This window comes from Xyrauchen texanus, chromosome 9 (assembly GCF_025860055.1).
Source record: "Xyrauchen texanus isolate HMW12.3.18 chromosome 9, RBS_HiC_50CHRs, whole genome shotgun sequence".
Classification (NCBI taxonomy): Eukaryota; Metazoa; Chordata; class Actinopteri; order Cypriniformes; family Catostomidae; genus Xyrauchen; species Xyrauchen texanus.
In genome coordinates, this window is record NC_068284.1 from 33,995,405 (window position 1) to 34,016,575 (window position 21,171).

At 37.5% G+C, this 21,171-nt stretch overlaps 1 protein-coding gene across 1 annotated transcript; it reads right to left on the reverse strand.

Moving 5' to 3' along the window:
- Window positions 1–83: 83 nt before the first annotated feature.
- On the reverse strand, window positions 84–18,910 carry LOC127648967 (translocation protein SEC62-like). Its single transcript, XM_052133833.1, has 8 exons — window positions 18,848–18,910; window positions 10,579–10,687; window positions 9,685–9,790; window positions 9,135–9,327; window positions 8,947–9,042; window positions 8,732–8,792; window positions 7,261–7,380; window positions 84–2,906 (listed from the first exon to the last, which is right to left on the reverse strand). The coding sequence occupies exons 1-8, from the start codon at window positions 18,881–18,883 to the stop codon at window positions 2,431–2,433; spliced, it is 1,197 nt and encodes a 398-aa protein (XP_051989793.1). The 5' UTR covers window positions 18,884–18,910; the 3' UTR covers window positions 84–2,430.
- Window positions 18,911–21,171: the final 2,261 nt, after the last annotated feature.

A 21,171-nucleotide genomic window follows, 5' to 3' on the forward strand; every position in this document is an offset into this window, starting at 1 on the left:
GTTCAATCTAGTTCAATGTAATAATATAGCTTCACATCTATGGCAGTAGAATTTTTATGTGGTACCGTAATGTTTAACAACAAAACAATGCATATAGCCTGCATTCTATATTTTTATTGGAATGAAAAGATACAGATATACTTTTAACAGACACTTAAATTATACTCCAGATATTGCAAAAAAAGACAGTCCTCAATATTGATCCAAATACAGACAATTAATTAGTTGAAGACACGATAAACCAGATAAAAAAAATTAAAGATAATGTGACTTCCTCTTTAGAAATATGCTGCAACGCAGCATGTTTTAACACTCCACTTGTATATAACAGACTGACACTGTGCTGCAACACCAAATAACGTGACAATTTTCTGCCAATAAAAAAAAACAAACATCTTTGCTGCTCATAGCGACAACGGAACAGAAAAAGAGGGGGAAAAAAAGTATATGCAAAACTAATTATGCCATGTTAGTGTCAGGTCATGCCCAGTCTATCCAGGTCTTTAACGTCAATAACGAAGAATATTGAGAACATACATACTATTTATTTAGGAACACCTCCAGGGGTTTGACTGACAAGATCATCTACTTAAGAGACATGGTTTAAGATTCATACCATTTCAAAAATAAAGATTGAGATCTTCACTGGAGCAAAAGGCGTTCCATGCTCCTGTTGAACTTGAGACTACCATGTATTTTAAGGGATGCTTCTCATTTTGTTATATAGGGAAAACAAAGTGTTCCTACTCTCTTTTACGCATGTGATAAACACCAACAGTCCATGCGTTAGGAAACCACAAAATAAAGCAGCAATAAAATGTTTCCTGTATCCTAAATCCAATAAATTGTTCAGAAACAATCTTTCCAAATTCTTCAGCATGAAAAACATTTATTGGTGATTAGAATTTTTGTATAAAACACTCTGAAATGCAAAACCTGCGTTTCTGACATGAAAAAAAAAGAAGAAGAAAAAAATAAAATATTCATGGTAAACAGAGTTAATCACCACCTGAACTGCTGGCATTAATATATCTGGTAGATTTATAGAATCCATATAAAAATTATACATTTGTATTTCATCTCTTAAATATCATCCTCAGTATGAGTAAAAGAAACAGCTAAAGTAAAATAATACTATAGCCAATAGGATTCAACCCTATGCAAGGATAGTATTGGACCTCAGCCCCTATTAGAATGCAAACCAAGTACCTAACAGGCTATTTTGGACCACAGCCCCTCGGGTAAGACTTGTCTTAGGAGTTAGTACACCGGATGGGAAGTAGTACCATGTATGATTAAACAGAAGTTATGATGCAATTCATTGAAAAATGTAATCAGTTAGTTGCTATAGTAAAAGGATAGTTCACTCCAAAAAAATGTATTCTGGCAAACAATTTTTCCAGATTTTCCTAACTACTCCTTTTGTGTTCCGTGGAAGAAATTCATATATTTTTGGAACAATGTGAGGGTGAGTAAATGATGAACGAATTATAATTTTTGGGAGAAATATCTGTTTAAAAGTTATGGGGACATACTGTACAAGGTATGACATGACATGTTTGAACTATAACTGGCAGCTAATAAAAGTGTTGTGACTTAGCATCAATATCTGCATAATTTGGCACAAATGTGGGTGTAGTTTCCTCTTCTGAATGCAGTCCAAATGATCACTGATAAGACTCAACTGGGATGCTTTAAATGTTTTACAACTTCTCTTTACGATTCTGTTAACAAGGACCATTTCTCGCTAGGATCTCAAAGTTTGATTGCAAATTGCAATAGACCGTGTGGCAAGTGCACAGAAATACATCTGCCTCCCAAACCAAGGAAGATCTCCCAGAGTTCCACAGAAAAGTGTTGCAGGTCATGTGGCAAAATGTTGGTCTGTTCAAATCATCCAATTGATCTTTACAGTTGGTAAAAAGAAAAGTAAAGAATAAATAATTGCCAACATGGAATATTAAATCTTCAGGTCTTAACTGTTCTGACTGATGAGTGAACCTTTATGTGGGTTAAAGACCATTCTGAAAGCTCACCTATCTAGTCCTTCTTGAACACTTAACACTACCAACATGCTTATAAAACAAAATGCCTCAACGTTAGATAACATTAACACAATAAAAAGTAGAGAAAACGGGAAAAGTTTTGGTGTAAACCAGTTATTTTGGGAGACATACATGATCCAAATGTGTTTGCTTGCATCCATAGCGGGGAAACATATTCAGTGAAACAAAACAGCCTTTGCTTCAGTGATTTCCACTGTCATCGTAGCCGTTTTCTGCTCTCGTTTAACCTATAAGCCTGTCTGTTTTCATAGAGGAATATCTCAGCTGGAACAGAAATGGGAAACGTCTCCTGAACATGACAGAAGTACATCAGCAGGTCCACATGGAGCATGGAAGTATGTGTGCACGGCGCGAGGCCAAACGTTTATGTCTTAACAGTCAAGGGCTTTGTGTCACTTTGCTCTTCCTCCTCCTGCTCTTCTTCTTCCTCCTCTGTGTGCTGTTCCAGCTCTTCTCTGGTAATCATTTCAAAATCGTTGCCGTTGCTGTGCTGCGATCCTTCATCCTCTCGTCTGTCACTGTCTGAGTCTGATTGACGTTCTGCGCCGTCAACCGCTTCCTTATTGTCTTCCTCATCCTCTTCCTCCTCGCAGTCTTTCTTCTCGCTGTCTGATTTATCCTCGCTGTCTGATTTCTGCGCTTTGGTGGAATCTGCACCCTTGTTTACTGATTTCTCGCTTCCTGATTTCTTTAAACCGGAGCGTGGACCCTTGTACTCGTGCGTGTATAGAGGCCGGAATGAGTCGATAAAGCCTACGTCTGCAGTCAAGTTCGGTAGGAACCAGAAGTGGTGACGCCCACCGGTCACCAACCAGATGATCAGAAACAGGATGCAGCGAGCTGAAAAAGTTAATTGAAGAATAAATAAAGTGAATGAGAAATGACCACTTGATAGATCAGGCAGTGTGTAGCAGATATTTAAAATGGGGGGGCAAAAAATGCCCTTGAAGGTACTTGAAAATGTTTTAACATTTTATAAACAATTTCATTTAATTATTACAAAAAATATTTTATATAAATGGAGAACACAATGTGTAAGAAAAATATGCCCTTATGAAGGTAAAAAATGCTCTTAAAATCAGTTTCAGCAGGCAAATATCATCCCTTAAAATAAATGTCTGGCCTGTATTTCAAATGTTGTTTAGCACAATTAACAATGTATAATTAATATTTTAATTATGCTGTGGTAATAGTGTCAATTATGGCTGAGTATCATAAAGTACCTCACAACACTATCTATACAAGATATGTGCCGGTATTCGGTTATCCAGTATACCGCGCTAATTAACATGCATGCTTTGTAGTAGTTAAGACGCTTCAAAATACTAGGGGTGGGTATTGATTCAGATTTCATGATTCACAAGCTCTAAATTCTATTGGATTTTAATTTGAAATAGATTCATGTGGTTATATTTTAGTTATAATGTCCCTTTAGCTTACAAATGAAAGAAATTATCTCCCAGCTAATGCAGTTAATTATACAGGGAACCTTCTAACTAGGTACATTATGAAAATAAAAATTTTACTAACTATACTTGATCAGTTTTTCATCATTTTGGTCACATTCTGGCTTTATAAAAATTAAAAAAATCCATATATTCAATCAGAATAAGATATTATATTTTAAATACACAGCCTAGTCAAAAAAATAAAAAGAACAATCGCCCTTTGGATTTAAATAAGCAAATACTTAAGAGCCTATGATTGGATCATTATTGCAGTGATTAATATATTTCAGCTGGTAACAATTATTTTAACACTAACTGATGAGTGTCGCATCTCATTTCTTAAACAACCATGTCGGAAGACATTTCCCGTGGTCATGGAAAATATGTTACTGTATTTCAGAAGGGGCAAGTTGTTGGCCTACATCAAGCAATGAAAACAACTTTCAGAAGATTGCTGAAATCACTGGAATTAGGTTAATTTTCCAATAAATTATTAATTCAGACTGATTTGTGAACCATTTAGAACAGTTTTCTAACTCCACTGAAGGATTCACTCGCAAATCGGACATCACTATGGGTTGCGAGCAAATTCTTTATGCAGGCTCAAACCAAGAACGTTTAGATGATGAAATATTTTAGAGCAGAGCATACCTCAAATATATATTCACTACAGAAATGTCTATGACTTTTCAAGGCCTGTAAAACTGAAAATTCCCTGATATTTCCAGGTTTTCCATAACCATGTTAATGTTAATTTAGTTGCTTTAATGTTCACAGTTCTTATCAAAGGTTCTTTTTTGTGATCTTTTCATTTAAAATTGCAAAATTGGTGTTTAACAAAGCAATTAAATGTGTCATTAAAGACGTCTGTTTACCTTTCAACCTGTTTTTTAATATAATCGCTACAATACCACAATAATACCATATACCGCAATAAAGCCTTCAGCAATTATCACAATATGTAAATTTGTATACGATACGCATCACAATGCATATGTAAAAATTCAATACATTTCATTGCATCATAATAAAAAAACTGGATCACGACTGAAACTGCTGCACAAGAGAGATCCATAGAGACTGTGTGAGAGAGGAGTGAATGAATCTGTAGAGACAGTCTTTCTTGGGCAGCAACCTCTGACCCTTTCCACCTGCCATTCATTTTGCACATTCTCATAGTATTGTAGCTGCAGTAAATTATTGAGGCTTAATGTTATTTTTATGCCATGTTGTTCAGTACACTTGTCAGTTGAGGGCACTGTTTTGCTGCTATTGTTTTAGAAAATCTCTTCTGCTCTATGTCAGTCCCAAAAAAGCTAATTTGTTATTTTTGGAGTGCAGTGTTTTGGAATGAGGGGACATGGCTAAAATTGATTACAGCACCTTTAACTTCAGACAATTATATGAATGCACACATTTATAGAAACAAATCAATTAAAAAAATCAAAAGTATTGATGAAATATTTTGAGAAAATGAATCACATTTTATTCATACCAATACTTGAATACATCAGTACAACCCTAGTGTATAAAATTCAATTTTCAAGGGTTAGTTCATCACAAAATTAAACCTTAATTCACCCTCATGCCATCCCAGAGGTGTATGACTTTTTCTGCAGAACACAAATTAAGAATTTTAGATCCAGGCATAAAAAGTAATCCATACGACTCCAGTAGTTTAATCTATGTCCTCTGAAGTGATCCGGTTGGTTTTGGGTGAGAACAGACCAAAATGTAACTCCTTTTTCACTATAAATCTTGACAGCCGTCTCCTTGGCGATCTTGATCTCAAGCTCAATTACACTTCCTATAATGCCATCTAGCACTCATGCACTAGGAAGTATAATGGAGCTTGTAATTATGATTGTGCCTAGAGACTGCAATGACAAGATGTACAATGCATCCGGAAAGTATTCACAGAGCTTCACTTTTTCCACATTTTGTTAAGTTACAGCCTTATTCCAAAATGTATTAAATTCTTTATTTTCCTCAAAATTCTACAAACAATACCCTATAATGACAATGTGAAAGAAGTTTGTTTGAAACCTTTGCAAATGTATTAAAAATAAAAAAGGATAAAAAATTTGCATGTGGTAAATTAATTTGATTGGACATGATTTGGAAAGGCACACACCTGTCTATATAAGGTCCCACAGTTAACCGTGCATGTCAAAGCACAAACCAAGCCATGAAGTCCAAGGAATTGTCTGTAGACCTCTGAGACAGGATTGTATCGAGGCACAGATCTGGGGAAGGGTACAAAAAAATGTCTGCAGCATTGAAGGTCCCAATGAGCACAGTGGCCTCCATCCGTAAATGGAAGTTTTGAACCACCAGGACTCTTCCTAGAGCTGGCCACCCGGCCAAACCGAGCGATCGGGGGAGAAGGGCCTAAGACAGGGAGGATAGTCACTCTGATAGAGCTCTAGCGTTTCTCAATGGAGAGAAGAGAACATTCCAGAAGATCATCCATCTCTGCAGCACTCCAACAATCAGGCCTGCATGGTAGAGTGGCCAGACAGAATCCACTCCTCAGTAAAAGACACAAGACAGCCCACCTGGAATTTCTCAAAAGGCACCTAAAGGACTCTCAGACCATGAGAAACAAAATTCTCTGGTCTGATGAAACAAAGATTGAACTCTTTGGCCTGAATGGCAAGCGTCATGTCTGGAGGAAACCATGCACCGCTCATCACCTGGACAATACCATCCCTACAGTGAAGCATGGTGGTGGTGGCAGCATCATGCTGTGGGGATGTTTTTCAGTGACAGGAACTGGGAGACTAGTCAGGATTGAGGGAAAGATGAATGCAGCAATGTAGAGAGACATCCTTGATGAAAACCTGCTCCAGAGTGCTCTGGACCTCAGACTGGGGTAAAGGTTCATCTTCCACACAGTCAAGATAACAAAGGTGTGGCTACGGGACAACTATGTGAATGTCCTTGAGAGGCCCAGCCAGAGCCCAGACTTGAACCCGATTGAACATCTCTGGAGAGATCTGAAAATGGCTGTGCACCGATGCTACCCATCCAACCTGATGGAGCTTGAGAGATCCTGCAAAGAAGAATGGGAGAAACTGCCCAAAAATAGGTGTGCCAAGCTTGTAGCATCATACACAAAAAGACTTGTGGCTGTAATTGTGCCAAAGGTGCTTCAACAAAGTATTGAGCAAAGGCTGTGAATACTTATGTACATTTGATTTTTTTTGTCATTATTTTTAATAAATTTGCAAAGATTTCAAACAAACTTCTTTCACATTGTCATTATGTGGCATTGTTTGTAGAATTTTAAGGAAAATAATGAATTTAATCCATTTTGTAATAAGGCTGTAACATAACAAAATGTGGAAAAAGTGAAGCGCTGTGAATACTTTCCGGATGCACTGTACAATAAAAAAGGAGTTATATTTTGGTCTGTTTTCACCAAAAACCAACTGGATTGCTTCAGAAGACATTGATCAAACCAATGCAGTCATATGGATTACATATGGAGCCAGTCATTCTGGCTAGATCTTCTTTTTGGACCTTCAAAACGTCTGCCCACCATTCACTTGCATTGTATTGACCTACAGAGCTGATATATTCCTCTAAAAATCTTTGTTTGTGTTAAGCAGAAGAACAAGTCATACACATCTGGGATGAAATGAGGGTGAGTAAATGAGAGAATTTTATTTTTGGGTAAACTATCACCTTTAAGTATAAAACCTTTTCTATCCAAACAAGAATGTAAGGTCTAGAACTCGTACCAACAGCCAGTAGAAGTATACTGGCGACAAAGCATCCTGCTGCCACACTCAGGTAGTACACACCAACTCTCATCTCAGCGGGCCACAGTGGGAAAAGAGTGGCTGCAATAACGGCAATGACTGCAAACAAACATAAAGCTCTAAATGAGTAAAGGAACCAGTAAAACACACAAATAGATTTGCTAAATCATTAGAATATATCAGAGTTCGGCAACCATAAGCATAGCGATGGGCACGTTTGAAACACTGCTTCACTAAGTTTCGAAACCTTAACAAATCTTTTGTTTTGAACCAGTGCTGCGGAGCGGGTATCAATCTGGCCAAATCAAATTACTTTCCGCTACGTCATACTGCGGTTTGACTCTAAGGGGCGCTTGATTCCACACTGATCGATTCCTGCTCAGTTGACTTTGTGCATAGAATCCCCATAACGTTGATTTTATTGCACAAACTGTAAAATAAGATATAGAAACATTAAAAGGACTGATTAAGGAGTCGCATGGCACCATGCGGGGGTCGGATGTGTGAACAGCTCTGCACATTTTGCTAGTTTTTAATACTTTTTGCGTCTTAAACCGGTGAGATTCGACACACCCTGCTACATAACTGTTCTATGAAGTCAACATTTCAAAGAATTCAAAATCCTCGGGCTCTGGAGATATTAAAAAGACACTTGCTCAAGCTGATACCCCAGACAGGGCCGCAGACCAGGGACTCAGTTTGGACAGTGCGGTGGGAGAGATTCAACACCAACTTTCCAGCATGTGTGTAATGCTGGCGAAGGTTTTGGCGGACTTGGAGGATCTTGCTGTAATACGTCGATCGATTACTGCGATGGAGACGAAATTCACGAGTTGGTTATAAGAATTGGGGACGTCGAGAAACGATTATCTGGAGTTATCGGAGAGGGAATTAGCTGCTAATCCGCTAGCGACCAAGACAGACTTAGAACCCGTTTGGAAAAAGTTGGAAGGTCTTGAGAATTGTAATTGGCGAAACAACGTCCGAATTTTTGGAATTTCTGAGAACGAAGAAGGCAGAGATATGGTAAAATTCCTAGATGAGCTCTTTCCGAGTCTGCTCAACATAACAGGCCATAAGCTGGAAATCGAGTGAGCTCACAGGGTGACATTGCGATTAATTGCGTAAAATTGTTTAACGCGTTATTTTTTATAAAATTAAAATCGCACTGAATTAAATCGACAGCCATAGTTAACAATTTTCAAAGCATTGTGTCATTGTAGCTGCTTTTGACTTAAATCATCCCATTGCATTAACACACATGTGATTAGCATATGTCCTCTGCATGCGTTGTTACAAGCGCTTTGAAACAGTGAATTGTTTTGTGAAGTTTCAAAAAGCTTAGTTTCTCCCATCACTACTGAAGCATGTGTACTACCATTGGCACATAGAAGATAAAATCATTAAACGACGAGTCAAAAAGGTTGCAGACCCCTGGAATAAATCATACCTAGTATCAATCCCATGGCAAAGGTTTTAAAATGGACTGGATCGTAAACCCAAAAATACACCTGTAGAGAAGACAAAGCAATACAAACAATGTCTAACGTGAGCATTTTCATCTAGTTGAGTTTTTCTTTAAACAAAAATGCCAATCTTGTCTAAATATTTTCTGCATGCAAGATTAAAAGCTCTCAGCTTTCAAAGCTAAATTCAAAGTCTGACCTCATTTCCATCCAAGAACAGTTGGTCCTCATGAGGTTTTAGCTTGAACTTCTTTTTCACATCCTTCTTCTTCTTTGGAGATCCTGGACTGTCATCCTAAACATACAGAAAAGAGTCTTTAAAAGCCAAGCGTTGATGTGCACGTATACAAAAAGATCTCATGATCGTGTCAGAACTTTTTGTCATACATTTTTGTCCTTCTTTGTGTCTGCTTCAGGTTCCTTCTTTTTGTCTTTTTCCTTTTTGCCCTTTTTCTCCTCTTCCTTGCCACTGTCACTTTTAGCCTTCTCTTTTTCTTTCTCCTTTTCTTTCTTGACATCTTTCTCTGGCTGCTTCTTCATCACTTTCAGAGCTCGGTGGAAAAACTGCTTCTTTAGAAGCCTGTGAAATTTAAGAGTTTGAATTAGTGGCTGACATTTATTTTTTCTTTAATGCCTGATGCAGAGAGCAGGCTGGTCAAAGATGATAGATATCATGCTGATATATACTTTATGAAATAATTAAATTTAATGAAAACAAATGGGATGTACACAATTTCAGAAATTAAATGAACATTTCACACAATTTTGAATCAATTCTCTCAAAAATATATGGAAAAAAGTGCATTATTCATTGACAAAACTTTTGTTACTAGTTTACATGTAAAATCATCAGAATAAGAGATTCATGTCATTTGAAGAGCATTGCAATTCAATAGCTTGTCATCTGGGAGAAAATAACAAGGTTTACTGAAAGCACCTGTTGCAGTAGTCCACCACTGACTCTCTGGTTGTAAACAAAGCATCCTCGCCCTTCTTAGCTTTGGCCCATTTTGAATCGAGCAGACAGTCCACTGCTTTGGAAGCTGATGAAATCAGAGCAAATATTTTTTTCAGTAATGGCACTAAGTGAAATGTTATAGCTACAGCTAAAACCTAAACAAAAATACTTAAAGGAATATTCCGGGTTCAATACAAATTAAGCTCAATCGACAGCAGTTGTGGCAAAATATTGATTACCACAAAAAAAAAAAATCTCAACTCATCACTCCTTTTCTTAAAAATAAAATAAAGAAAGCAATAATTGAGGTTAAATATGAGGCACTTACAATGGAAGGGAATGGGGCCAAGGGTTAAAAAGGCAGAAATATACATTTTATAGAAACTATAATTTTATAAAAGCACTTATATTAATTCTTCTGTTAAAAATCATGTATTAGTTCAGCTGAAAATTCGTTTAGTCAAAATCATAATTTTTACAGTAATTTTAGGGTTTGTTGACATTACATCATCATGTCAAGGAAGTTGTCAAATTGGCTATAACTTTACACAGAAAAGGTTAGTAAGCAATTATATCACACTAAAATCATGTTAACAGTTAACACACATATTTTTTTCTGTCTTGTGGCAATACTTTTGAAACTAAGTATTTTAACGTTTACAGATTGGCCCCATTCACTTCCAATGTAATTGCCTCACTAGAACCCATATTTTTGCTTTTTTTAAAGGAGGTGCAAGTCAAAATGAATTTTTGTAGCAATCAATATTATGCCACAAATGATGTTGATTGAGCTTAACTTGTATTGAACCAAGAATAATTCCTTTAAATGAAATTTCGATGTTAAGAATGAAGGGCAGTTATGAGCACACTGACCAATAAAGTAATCCACTCGATGTCCCATCATGTTGGTGGATTTGTTTGGGCAGTTAAAGCGCAGGTACTTGGCCACCGCCTTATCATCCTTGGTGGGTTCACTGACCTCCTAAAAAATTAGATAAATGTCTCATTTTAAAAAAGCATTGATGAGCTGCTGTCTCAAATAAAGTTCTCCATGGCTTTTTGACAGAGTACCATTGTTCTTAGCCAAGGGGATAAGGGGATGTTATTCACAGCATAATTCATAATTCACTCAATTATCTTGTAGCCTATTTGTCAATAAATGTCTTATTATTACCACAAAACTCTCTGGTATCCAGAGTGTGAAACACACTGTACATCTGTTGTATTTCAGGCTTGAGCAGCCAGTGCTTACAGAAGAGGGAATAGGGAAGGTGAATGACAATGTAGAAAGTTGACCCAACTAACCCTTCTGAAACAGGGCCTTGAATCTTGCGTGCTGACAGCAAGACCTCCCTATAGTCGACTAGTCAATACATCTAAACCTGAGATTTAAAGCCTGAAATTGCTCGTTCAATTCAGACTGTGCTCCAAACAAATTAGGCTATGTCCTCATTTACCCAATTTATGGAGCTAAAGTTCATTATCATAGTGCGACCACACTATATGAAAAACCCACAAAACCAGTCTATTTGAATCAATGAATGAATACCATCGCCAGGCATTACTGATAGTGTATTTTGTTGATAACAATGACTAAGTTGGTGGAAAATGCAGATTAACAAATTCATTTATACAATCAATTTATAGAATGTTAAATAATGTTGTCAGTCTTTCCTTAATATGATGAGCACAGACACAGAGGCTACAAGAGTTAAAAATGAAATACATCCCAGATGTAGTTTATTTTTCAACCGAAATCCCAATAATGATCAGAAAAAATTAAGATTTGGTGGATAACATGGGATATTCAACCATAAAAAAGCATGAAACACACCGGGGACTCTTATTTTGAATGACAGAGATCTGACTCAATGACCTCGATTGCACGCACGCACGCACTTAAGAAAGCAGGTTATTCCAGGGTTTTTGCAGAAAGTGGTGTTCTGAAATGTGATGTAAATTAGAATGTAGATTTCCTTAAGCCATTTAAGGGATTATGAGAAAGCAATGAAACACACCTAGGTTTTTCCCAGAAAAAGCTGCTTATGTGGCCATGTAAACACATACACAGTGTTCTTACATGTTTTTGAAGAGTGCGCATATGTGGAACAGATACAATAACAAACGTCATAGGATGGAGCCCAACAAAAAGTCAACAAACATTTCTGGGAGTACAGTGAGAAACATACACTATAAACTATACCCATTTATAAACACCACTGTAAAATATTGACGGTCCCTCACATTTGTGTACATTGTGTCGTTTGTACATTGAGGGAATCCCAGAGTTTTACGTAAAGGGAATCCCCACTATTGAAGTGCAATTCAGCTGCAGGTCGCAATAGAAAGGTAAGGAAACAAGCACAGCAATAATCTGGAAATAAAGCGAAGCAACAGAGAATTAAATAGTGAAGACTTCCTCAGATACCATGTTTGTTATTTACACAAGCGTTTAGGGGTAATTATGTTGCACTGGAGAAAGCTGCTTACTGACCGAACCACATGTGTACGTGAATAAAGCGTACGCCTGTTATACCGTGCATGTAAACATGAACACTGCTTTCTCACAATACGCAACTTTCTCGCAATAATCTGTTTTCTGGTATCCATGTAAACATAGTCAATGTTACAATGTTCTATTGAAGTATTAACCAAATTATTAATTGTCATCAACAAGGCGTTTCAGTCCACAGAACTGCCGCTCACTGGATGTTTTTAGTTTTTTGCACCATTCTGAGTAAACTCTAGAGACTGTTGTTTGTGAAAATCCCAGGAGATCATTAGTTGCAGAAATACTAAAATCAGCCTGTCTGGCACCAAAATAAAATCATGCCACGGTTGGAATCACTGAAATAATTTTTTTTCCCCCATTCTAATGGTTGATGTGAACATTAACTGAAGCTCCTGACCCACACATGCCTGATTTTATGCACTGCAATACTGCCACACGATTGGCTATATATATATATATATATATATATATATATATATATATATATATATATATATATATATATATATCCATCCATATGGTCACATTTTTCTTTGAATGTCCTTGCTTCAATTTAAAACGATTGATTATCTACCCAAAATAACAAAATATGCATTGAAGTGAGAATGACAAAATATTTAGATACCGCAAATCCCCACAAGGTGTCAGTGATTGTTTTTATTGCACTTAAAGAGGCCGTAGTTATACTGCAGAACCAAGACGTTTAACAGAGTTAAAAAAAATAATAATTATCGGCACGATTAATCAGTAAAACATATCGTTCTACCTAGAGGTCGACCGATTAATCGGCCGGCCGATTTTTAGCATTTTTTACATAATCGGCATCGGCCACTTTCCAAGTATATCAAGCCGATTATTAGGCAGGCGCATCTGTGGGCAGCCTAGTGTTGTTGTGGAACACGTGTTCGACGCACGCTGCCCCTAGAGTCATTTTCCAGCAGGGTTGCCAGATTGGGCGGTTTTGCAATCTTTTTTGCGGGCAAAAATGGGTTTGGGCGGGTGGATAAAAATTGGGCTCGTTTCGGATCAGTTCGGCGGGTTTTTGTACCCGAAACATCGGTACTTCAGATCCTTCTTTCGGCGAATCTCTGTTCAGTAGCCTACTCTCACTCACTCACTCACTCACTCACACACACACACACACTACAGGTCTGGCTGACATGCCCCCTAAACTCACAACAGACACTCCCTCCCTTCAGCTCACGTCACGCACGGATAGGCTAAGTCTAGATGTACTTTTGCGTCCATTCCTTTTTCCTTTTTTAACTCCTAATTGAATAATGAAAAACATGCATTCTTCTTTATTCGTTTTTAGACTGGTGAAACGATATTCACAAACTTATTTTCCTTATATAGGCCTACAATGCTTAGATATTTAACTTCACATATAAAAAAGAAAGCCTAAAACAAAAACATTTCAAAAACTGTAAAATGTTATGTTATATAAAAATAAATTATTTTATGATACACATATTACTGTCTTAAGTGAACTCATTTATAAACGCCATTAATAATTGTCATTATTATTATTAGCCTAAAAATCACCCACAGCCTAAATCACCTCTCTGTATTGTTCCAGAGACATGGCTCTTATCATTCAGCACTGCGGGAAAAATATAATTTCCTGGTTTGGCCTTAGAATACCAGTAAAATCGACATTTTCCATATTAATTTGTGAATATTTTAAATGTTTAATAAAGGGGCAAAAAGTCATAAACAATACGTCAAGATTTATTTTGTATTTATTATATAAAAATAAATATTTATTATATATTTATTTATTATACTAATATATATATATATATATATATATATATATATATATATATATATTTTTTTTTTGTTGTTTTTTTAACTGCAGCATTTGCAGTTCAAATTCAAATTTTGGTGTTCAACTTTGCGTTTTAAAAATACAACAACCGTTAATTTTTGATTACAGGTTAAAAAAGGAAAAACGAATGGACGCAGAGTACACGGACCAATGGGTAATTTTAAAACTCGTTAATGATTATCATGTGTTTAAATGAGAAACCATAGCGAGAAACAAGCCAATACAAATTTGGGCGGTTTTTTGTGCATTCTCGCGGTTTTTGACGAGGTTTTGGGCTGGAAAACCTTGCTGGCATCTGGCAACCCTGTTTTCCAGCAGAGTGAACAGACCTCATCCAGTGCCTAAGGAAGGAGCTTAGTTCCTTGGAGAAAACAGTAAGGATTAAATTTGTATAACTTCTTTAGATTTAATTAAAAACTTTTGATATTTTACTGCCAACTTCGAGAAAAACCGCGACATGACATTCGGCTACTTTGGATATTGATAGCGTAGTTGAAGTTGCATTATCACAGCAGAAGGGTTGCTATCATGTCACAATAAGTAAGCAAGAATTTTGCAATTACAGACAGTGAATCTGAGACTTTTATTTGTTCTGTTTGTGTGTCTTATATTTGAGAGGGTTGTCACTCAATGCAGAGAAATAAGTAATAAAATATACCAGCAGTATAGCCTATTGAAGGACTGGCTTTGGTAAGCTCGGACGCTATCGGTTCTGCTGTCAGTACTGGAGAAATTAAGAAAATACATGTATTATTGCTATAAAGAGAAAGTTATTTTATCTCGCCAGCCATTTCTATGTATAATAATTCTATGAAACCATTTGTCTGTGATGCAATTTAGCTATTCGCAGTCAGAGAGAGAGAGAGAGAGAGAGAGAGAGAGAGAGAGAGAGATCTCGCGCACAGCGAGCACAACACAGCCCTGCTGAATGAGTGACAGAACTAAACATTCAAACATAGCCTGGTTTAGATCTGTGATATTAGTCTGATTTTATTTTAGATTTCGCCTTCCAAAGATTATAAAAAGAATATTTATACATAAGCCGCATTCTGTCTAGCACAACATCCTTCCCTTCACAGCGGTGCACTGACATTTCTCCCTAAAACTCAAACTTAACGGCAGAATCAGCACGATCGGTGATTGTTGTAAAATGCTACTGTTGCTAAATTGCGAAACGCGTTTAATAATAAAATAGCGCAAGAGATAGGCTACCGTTCCCAAGGCGGCGCGCGCTCCGAAACACACCGCAACGAGACAAGCAAAGTATAGACTACTTTGGGTTTCATGTGCGCATCTAAACGATCAACTATACACAAAAATATGTCTAAACGACCGACTTGGAGATTCACTTAAACACAGTTTATGTCTTAAATGGACGTAGTTATGGAAATAGTTGGGAGAAAATATGCTGCATCAGGAGTCTATTAGATCTGAATTCGGTCTTAAAGGGGAAGCTGTCTATTAAACATGTGACGATTGAGCCATTACTGTGAATCAAACCACAAAAGGCAAAGAGAAAATCACTTACAGCTCTTGAATGAATAACTTATGCATTAATAAGCATTAATCTATCTATGATAAACTATGCAGTGTTATTTTACAATTGATTACTAGATTATTAGATTTCTTTTTAGACCACACCTGAACAGTAATGTTAGTAGACCTTCCTGAAATTAAATCACTGTGCCTATATAACGTTTATCTTAAAAAGAACCGTTAAGAATACAGTTGAAGTACCGGATCGATAAGCAGTATCGGTAAGATAGTAATACCATTAAAACCTTAACGATGCCCATCCCTAGTTATTCCTGTGCTTCTCTTGGATGCTCTGAATATTGGATTACGTGTCTGGATTGCCCCTTAATTAAAGCTGCATTTGGATCTCAACCTTCGTGTCTCGGAGCAGTTCGTAACACCTGCTTTGTTTATTTAATATATTTGTTATACATTATTTATATAATATGTTTTTACATTATACATTTTTAATTTAAGTGTCAAGTGTTCAATAAATGTATTTGTTGAGAAATTTTGTCTATCTTAAGTAATTATTTGTGTTACATTTTATCTTACAAATAAAAGGTTCAAATAAGAGGTTAAAAACAAGCACATATCGGCCAAAATAAATCGGCTGCATTAATCGGGCGACCCGGATTTCAAAAGATCGGCATCGGCCTGAAAAAACCAATATCGGTCGACCTCTAGTTCTACCTCTACCAGACATAGCTGGATTCATGAACTAAATGTCTTGATATCAAGGTAGAATAAGAGCTCCAAAAATTCTCCAGGCATGCTTTGGTTACACCAAATTCCATGTAAATCTGAGTTTTTGTCCTAACTAGGCACAATAAGCAACAGGACATTTTGTTGATCACTTTTCTATATCTATGCCATCTTGCTGGGCAACCATGCCCAGAATAAAATATTATTGTTCCCAAATCCCACTCCATATAACTTTACATACGATATAATACCAAATATCTTCTGGCTGGCTATGATTTTGTCACAACGCGCAACTGTTTCATGTTCAATGTGAACAGAGGTTGTGAATAAATGACCACATAAATATGATATTTGTCAGGGTTTAGTGCAGTTGTTGTGAGCGTTGGTTTGCCTGATATTCAATTTGATTTTCTAAAAATAAGTTATTTAACTGGTCAATGCATTTTAACTCAAACATCGTTACTGTCTCAGTTCTGCCTTGGTAGACTAAAACTAGTCTTGCAGTACATTTTCAATTTTGAAGGCCCTGGTTCATGGTTTGGAATCATGGTTTGGTTGTCTTAGCAAAAGCTGCTATATATATTACAGGTTGCTGGCTTCAGATAAACTGCTTAACATGTGTCTCTAACTGGCATCAGTACACTTGAGAGAAAAACATTCAGATGCACTTTATCCAAATGGTTCAGCTTGGACACAAGCAGTGAAACTGACTACTTTTAAAAATCAGAAAGCTAAATGCTTTGATATGGAAACATGCTTGCAAATGTCAGAGTGGGATTGTGCCTCTTTTATTTACTTGGCCTTTACAGTGCATACATGGTTACCATTGCACAATAAATTATTTAAAGGACATACTATGTCATAAAGCAGCAGTGTAAGGAAACTGTCCGAACAGCAATGACAGGGGATTTCAACCTGCTGCATAAGAGAAAAAGTACTTGTGCAAAAGGACCACAGAGAATAGTTATCTTATCAAGACAGCACATCATTACCCAATACTCCATTATTCTTACATAACATTCAGTTTATTCCAGAAAACCTGCTGATGTTGATTACCACAAAAATGTATTTTGACATGTCCCTCCTTTTCTCTAAAAAAGTTAATAAATTAGGTTACACCGAGGCATTTACAATGGAAGTGAATGTGGCAACATTTTGGAGGCTTTAAAAGGCAGAAATGTGAAGTGTATAATTTTATAAAATAATTGACATTAATTATGTTAAAAATCATGTATTATTTGAGCTGTATATTTTTAAAATGGTAATTTTTACATTTGTTTTAGGGTTTGTTGACATCACATCGTCATAGCAACGTAGTTGTAAAATTGGCTATAAAGTTACAAGCAATAGGTAAGTGATGTTTTTCACACTACAATCATGTTAACACCCATATCGTTTAAGTATTATGGTTGTTCTTTTGAAACAGTATCTTAACGTTTACGGATTGGCCCCATTTACTTCCATTGTAAGTGCCTCACTGGAACCCAGATTTTTGCTTTTTAAAGAAAAGGGGCAAGTCAAAATTATTTTTTGTGGTTATTAATATTATGCCACAATGGTAGTTGACTGAACTTAACTTGTATTGAACCTGGAATATTTTCCTTAAGCCCTTCTGTGCTTATTCAAATAACGTGGTCCTTTAATTTGACTAAGTACTGACGTTGTTATGCGTGTCTGGATAATTGGAATTAGCTTGAAGCACTCTGCAAATGGACACAAATGTGTGATCTGGAGAGCCATTTGGGCAATGGTGCTGCTGTCACGGCACTAAACACATCATCACAACGTCTATGAGCGACACTTGTTTATAATGTTTATAATGTGGTGTTGTTATCCAATACACGAGTGATGCACAATACAATTTGAAGTACTGTAACGTGGCTTTTCCACAGCCTGGTATTTTCCAGCTGTCTACATGGCATCTCCCAGCAAACATTAGTGTATAGTTCACATTTGGTCATCTTTATTTTGGGAATCAACTCCTAAAGTTCTATGAACATGTTTTATGTTTATTATTCTTATAACCATAAAATAACCTATGCAGAACGCTGCAGGGAGGTTTCTGTTTGGTAAACGAATAAGAACTTGCAAAGAACGTTGTCTAATGGTTATTATTAGGTTTTATTTTGGTTATTATTATAATTGTCATATCTTCATTGCTTTTCACAAATGTTGCAGGGAGGGTTTGATTGACAGCCTCTATACTGTCGTGGAATTTTACGTTCTCCCGGTAAGATATCACAAACATATCGCAACTTTAATATAAAATCTCAACGGTGCGTGAAGAAGCGTTGTAGACGTATTATGGGCGTTATTTGGGGAGAGAATGAGCGAAGCATAAGAGACAACAGCTGGTTATATAGAACAGCCTGCAAAGCGAGCTAAGATGGCCAACTGTGTCACCAGACAAGAGACTATTCATAGTGAAGATATAGCCAAACGGAAACGCTACCATAAAACCCATTGAACAACTGTATATGTTTTAGATCCCTAACAAAAGATGCCATGCATGATATAACAGGAGCGCCAAAAAAGCGCCAGCAATCGCTGCTAAATAATACACCTCCCATGTCTGGTACCTGAATTCGCTTCTTGTGTCTCCTGCGCTCCGCCATGATTTCTAACTTCTGTGTTCCCTTGACGTTGTCACGAACGGAGCAGGGAGGGGGGTATAAATCTCGCGATAATACCGAACAGACCGCGATCAGTCACTTCTTCGTTTGCCAGGCTGCAAGCTTACATTTTTTTTTAGAATGAATACTGCCATCTAGGTCGGTGCATGTTTAGTAAAGCCAATTAAGTTTTAATTTCCACACCTTTTCACAAATGCTTTGGCGAAGGCTTATATCGTGGGAAATTGCAAACACAGGTGTCTAAAAATAACAATAAATAAAGGATACAGATAAAGAAAGGGTATTCAGTAAAGTGTGCACTGACAGTACAGTCAGGATTCAGGAGGACTGAAGTAAAAGCTTTGCATTCCCTGCTGAAACCCTCCAGCTAAAACCAGTTTAAGATGGTTGGCTGGTCTTAGCTGGTTTGAACATTTTGTGCTCCTTTAGGCTGGGTACTTTTGGGGCTGCTGCAGTCTGTGATTGGTCAACCTATGACACACAATGAAGAAACACATGGAGTCAGCAGCTGCCATTTGTAATCAAACTTGTTGCTGCTAGCCTGCCTCTAAAAGGATTGCGCTAATTTTACAATTCTCTTAACAGAAATAACACACTGATCAGCCACAACATTGAAACCACTGACAGATGAAGTGAATAACATTTATCATCTTGTTACAATGGCACATGTCTAGGGGTGGGATTTATTAGGCAGCAAGTGAACAGTCAGTTATTGAATTTAATGTGTTGGAAGCAGGAAAAATGGACAAACGACTTTGACAAGGGCCAAATTGTGATGGCTAAATGACTGGGTCAGAGCATCTCCAAAATGGCAGGTCTTGTGGGGTATTCCAGGTATGTAGTGGTTAGTACCTATCAAAAGTGTTCCAAGGAACGACAACTGATGAACCGGCAACAGGGTCATGGGCGCGCCCAAGGCTCACTGATGCACATGGGGAGCGAAGGCTAGCCAGTCTGGTCCGATCCCACAAAAGAGCTACTGAAGCACAAATTGCTGAAAAACTTAATGCTGGCCATGATAGAAAGGTGGCAGAACACACAGTGAATTGCAGCTTGCTGCATATGGGGCTGCATAGCCACAGACCGGTGCTGACCCCTGTCCACCGCCGAAAGCGCTGATAATGGGCATGTGAGTGTCAGAACTGGATCATGGACCAATGGAAGAAGGTGGCCTGGTCTGATGAATCACATTTTCTTTTTGATCATGTGGACAGCCGGGTCCGTGTGCATCGTTTATCTGGGGAAGAGATGGCAGCAGGATGTACCATGAGAAGAAGGCAGGCAGGCAGAGGCAGTGTGATGCTCTGGGCAATGTTCTCCTGGTAAACCTTGGATCCTGGCATTCATGTGGATGTTACTTTGACACATACCACTGCAGATTGTTGCAGACCACGTACACTCCTTCACGGCAACAGTATTCCCTGATGGCAGTGGCCTCTTTCAGCAGGATAGTGCACCCTCCCACACTGTAAAAATTGTTCAGGAATGGTTTGAGGAACATGACTAAGAGTTCAAGGTGTTGACATGGAATCCAAATTCCCCAAATCTCAATCCGATTGAACATCTATGGGATGTGCTGGACTGACAAGTCCGACCCCTCACGCCCTGGGTGGTTGCCCATGTCGTCCATGCCTAAATCCACCCCTGTCCTTAAGAGTTCTTCCATTCTTCTTTAAAGGCTGACAGTTAGGCAGCAAGGCAGCTGTCTATGTTTTCGAATGCAGCCAAAGTTTGTGTTAAACCACCCCAACAAAAGAATAGCTTTGATCCTGGCGTCCTCTGTTGATTGTTGATTTTGTTGTTGTTATTGCATTTGAATTGCTTGTGCAAACAACATCTGAAGAAAAATGGTTGATACTAGATGATGTCACTTCAGGGGTTGCTTTTATGAGTACAAATGCAAAAGAGGAAACGTCTCCATCTGTGTTCCTTGTAAGAGTTTGATTGTCTAGATAGTTACTAAGGTAAAAATACCGGGACTGTAGGTAGAAAAGCCCCAAACCCCTCTAAAACCTGTCAACTAACCACCCTGACCATAGCAACTATTAGTGGTGAGTCATAATTCAATGTGCTTATAAACCACCTCAAGCCCAAGAAATGGTGACTGAATACTGGAAATAGAAATGGATTTTTTTTTAAAGCACTGCGCTACTGCCCATATTTACAAGTGACTTTCTGAAAAAACAACCCAAAAGTGGCTTATATTGAGCCTAACTGGAAACTATGCCCAAAACCCCTCTAAAATCTGACCACCCTGACTTTGCAGAACA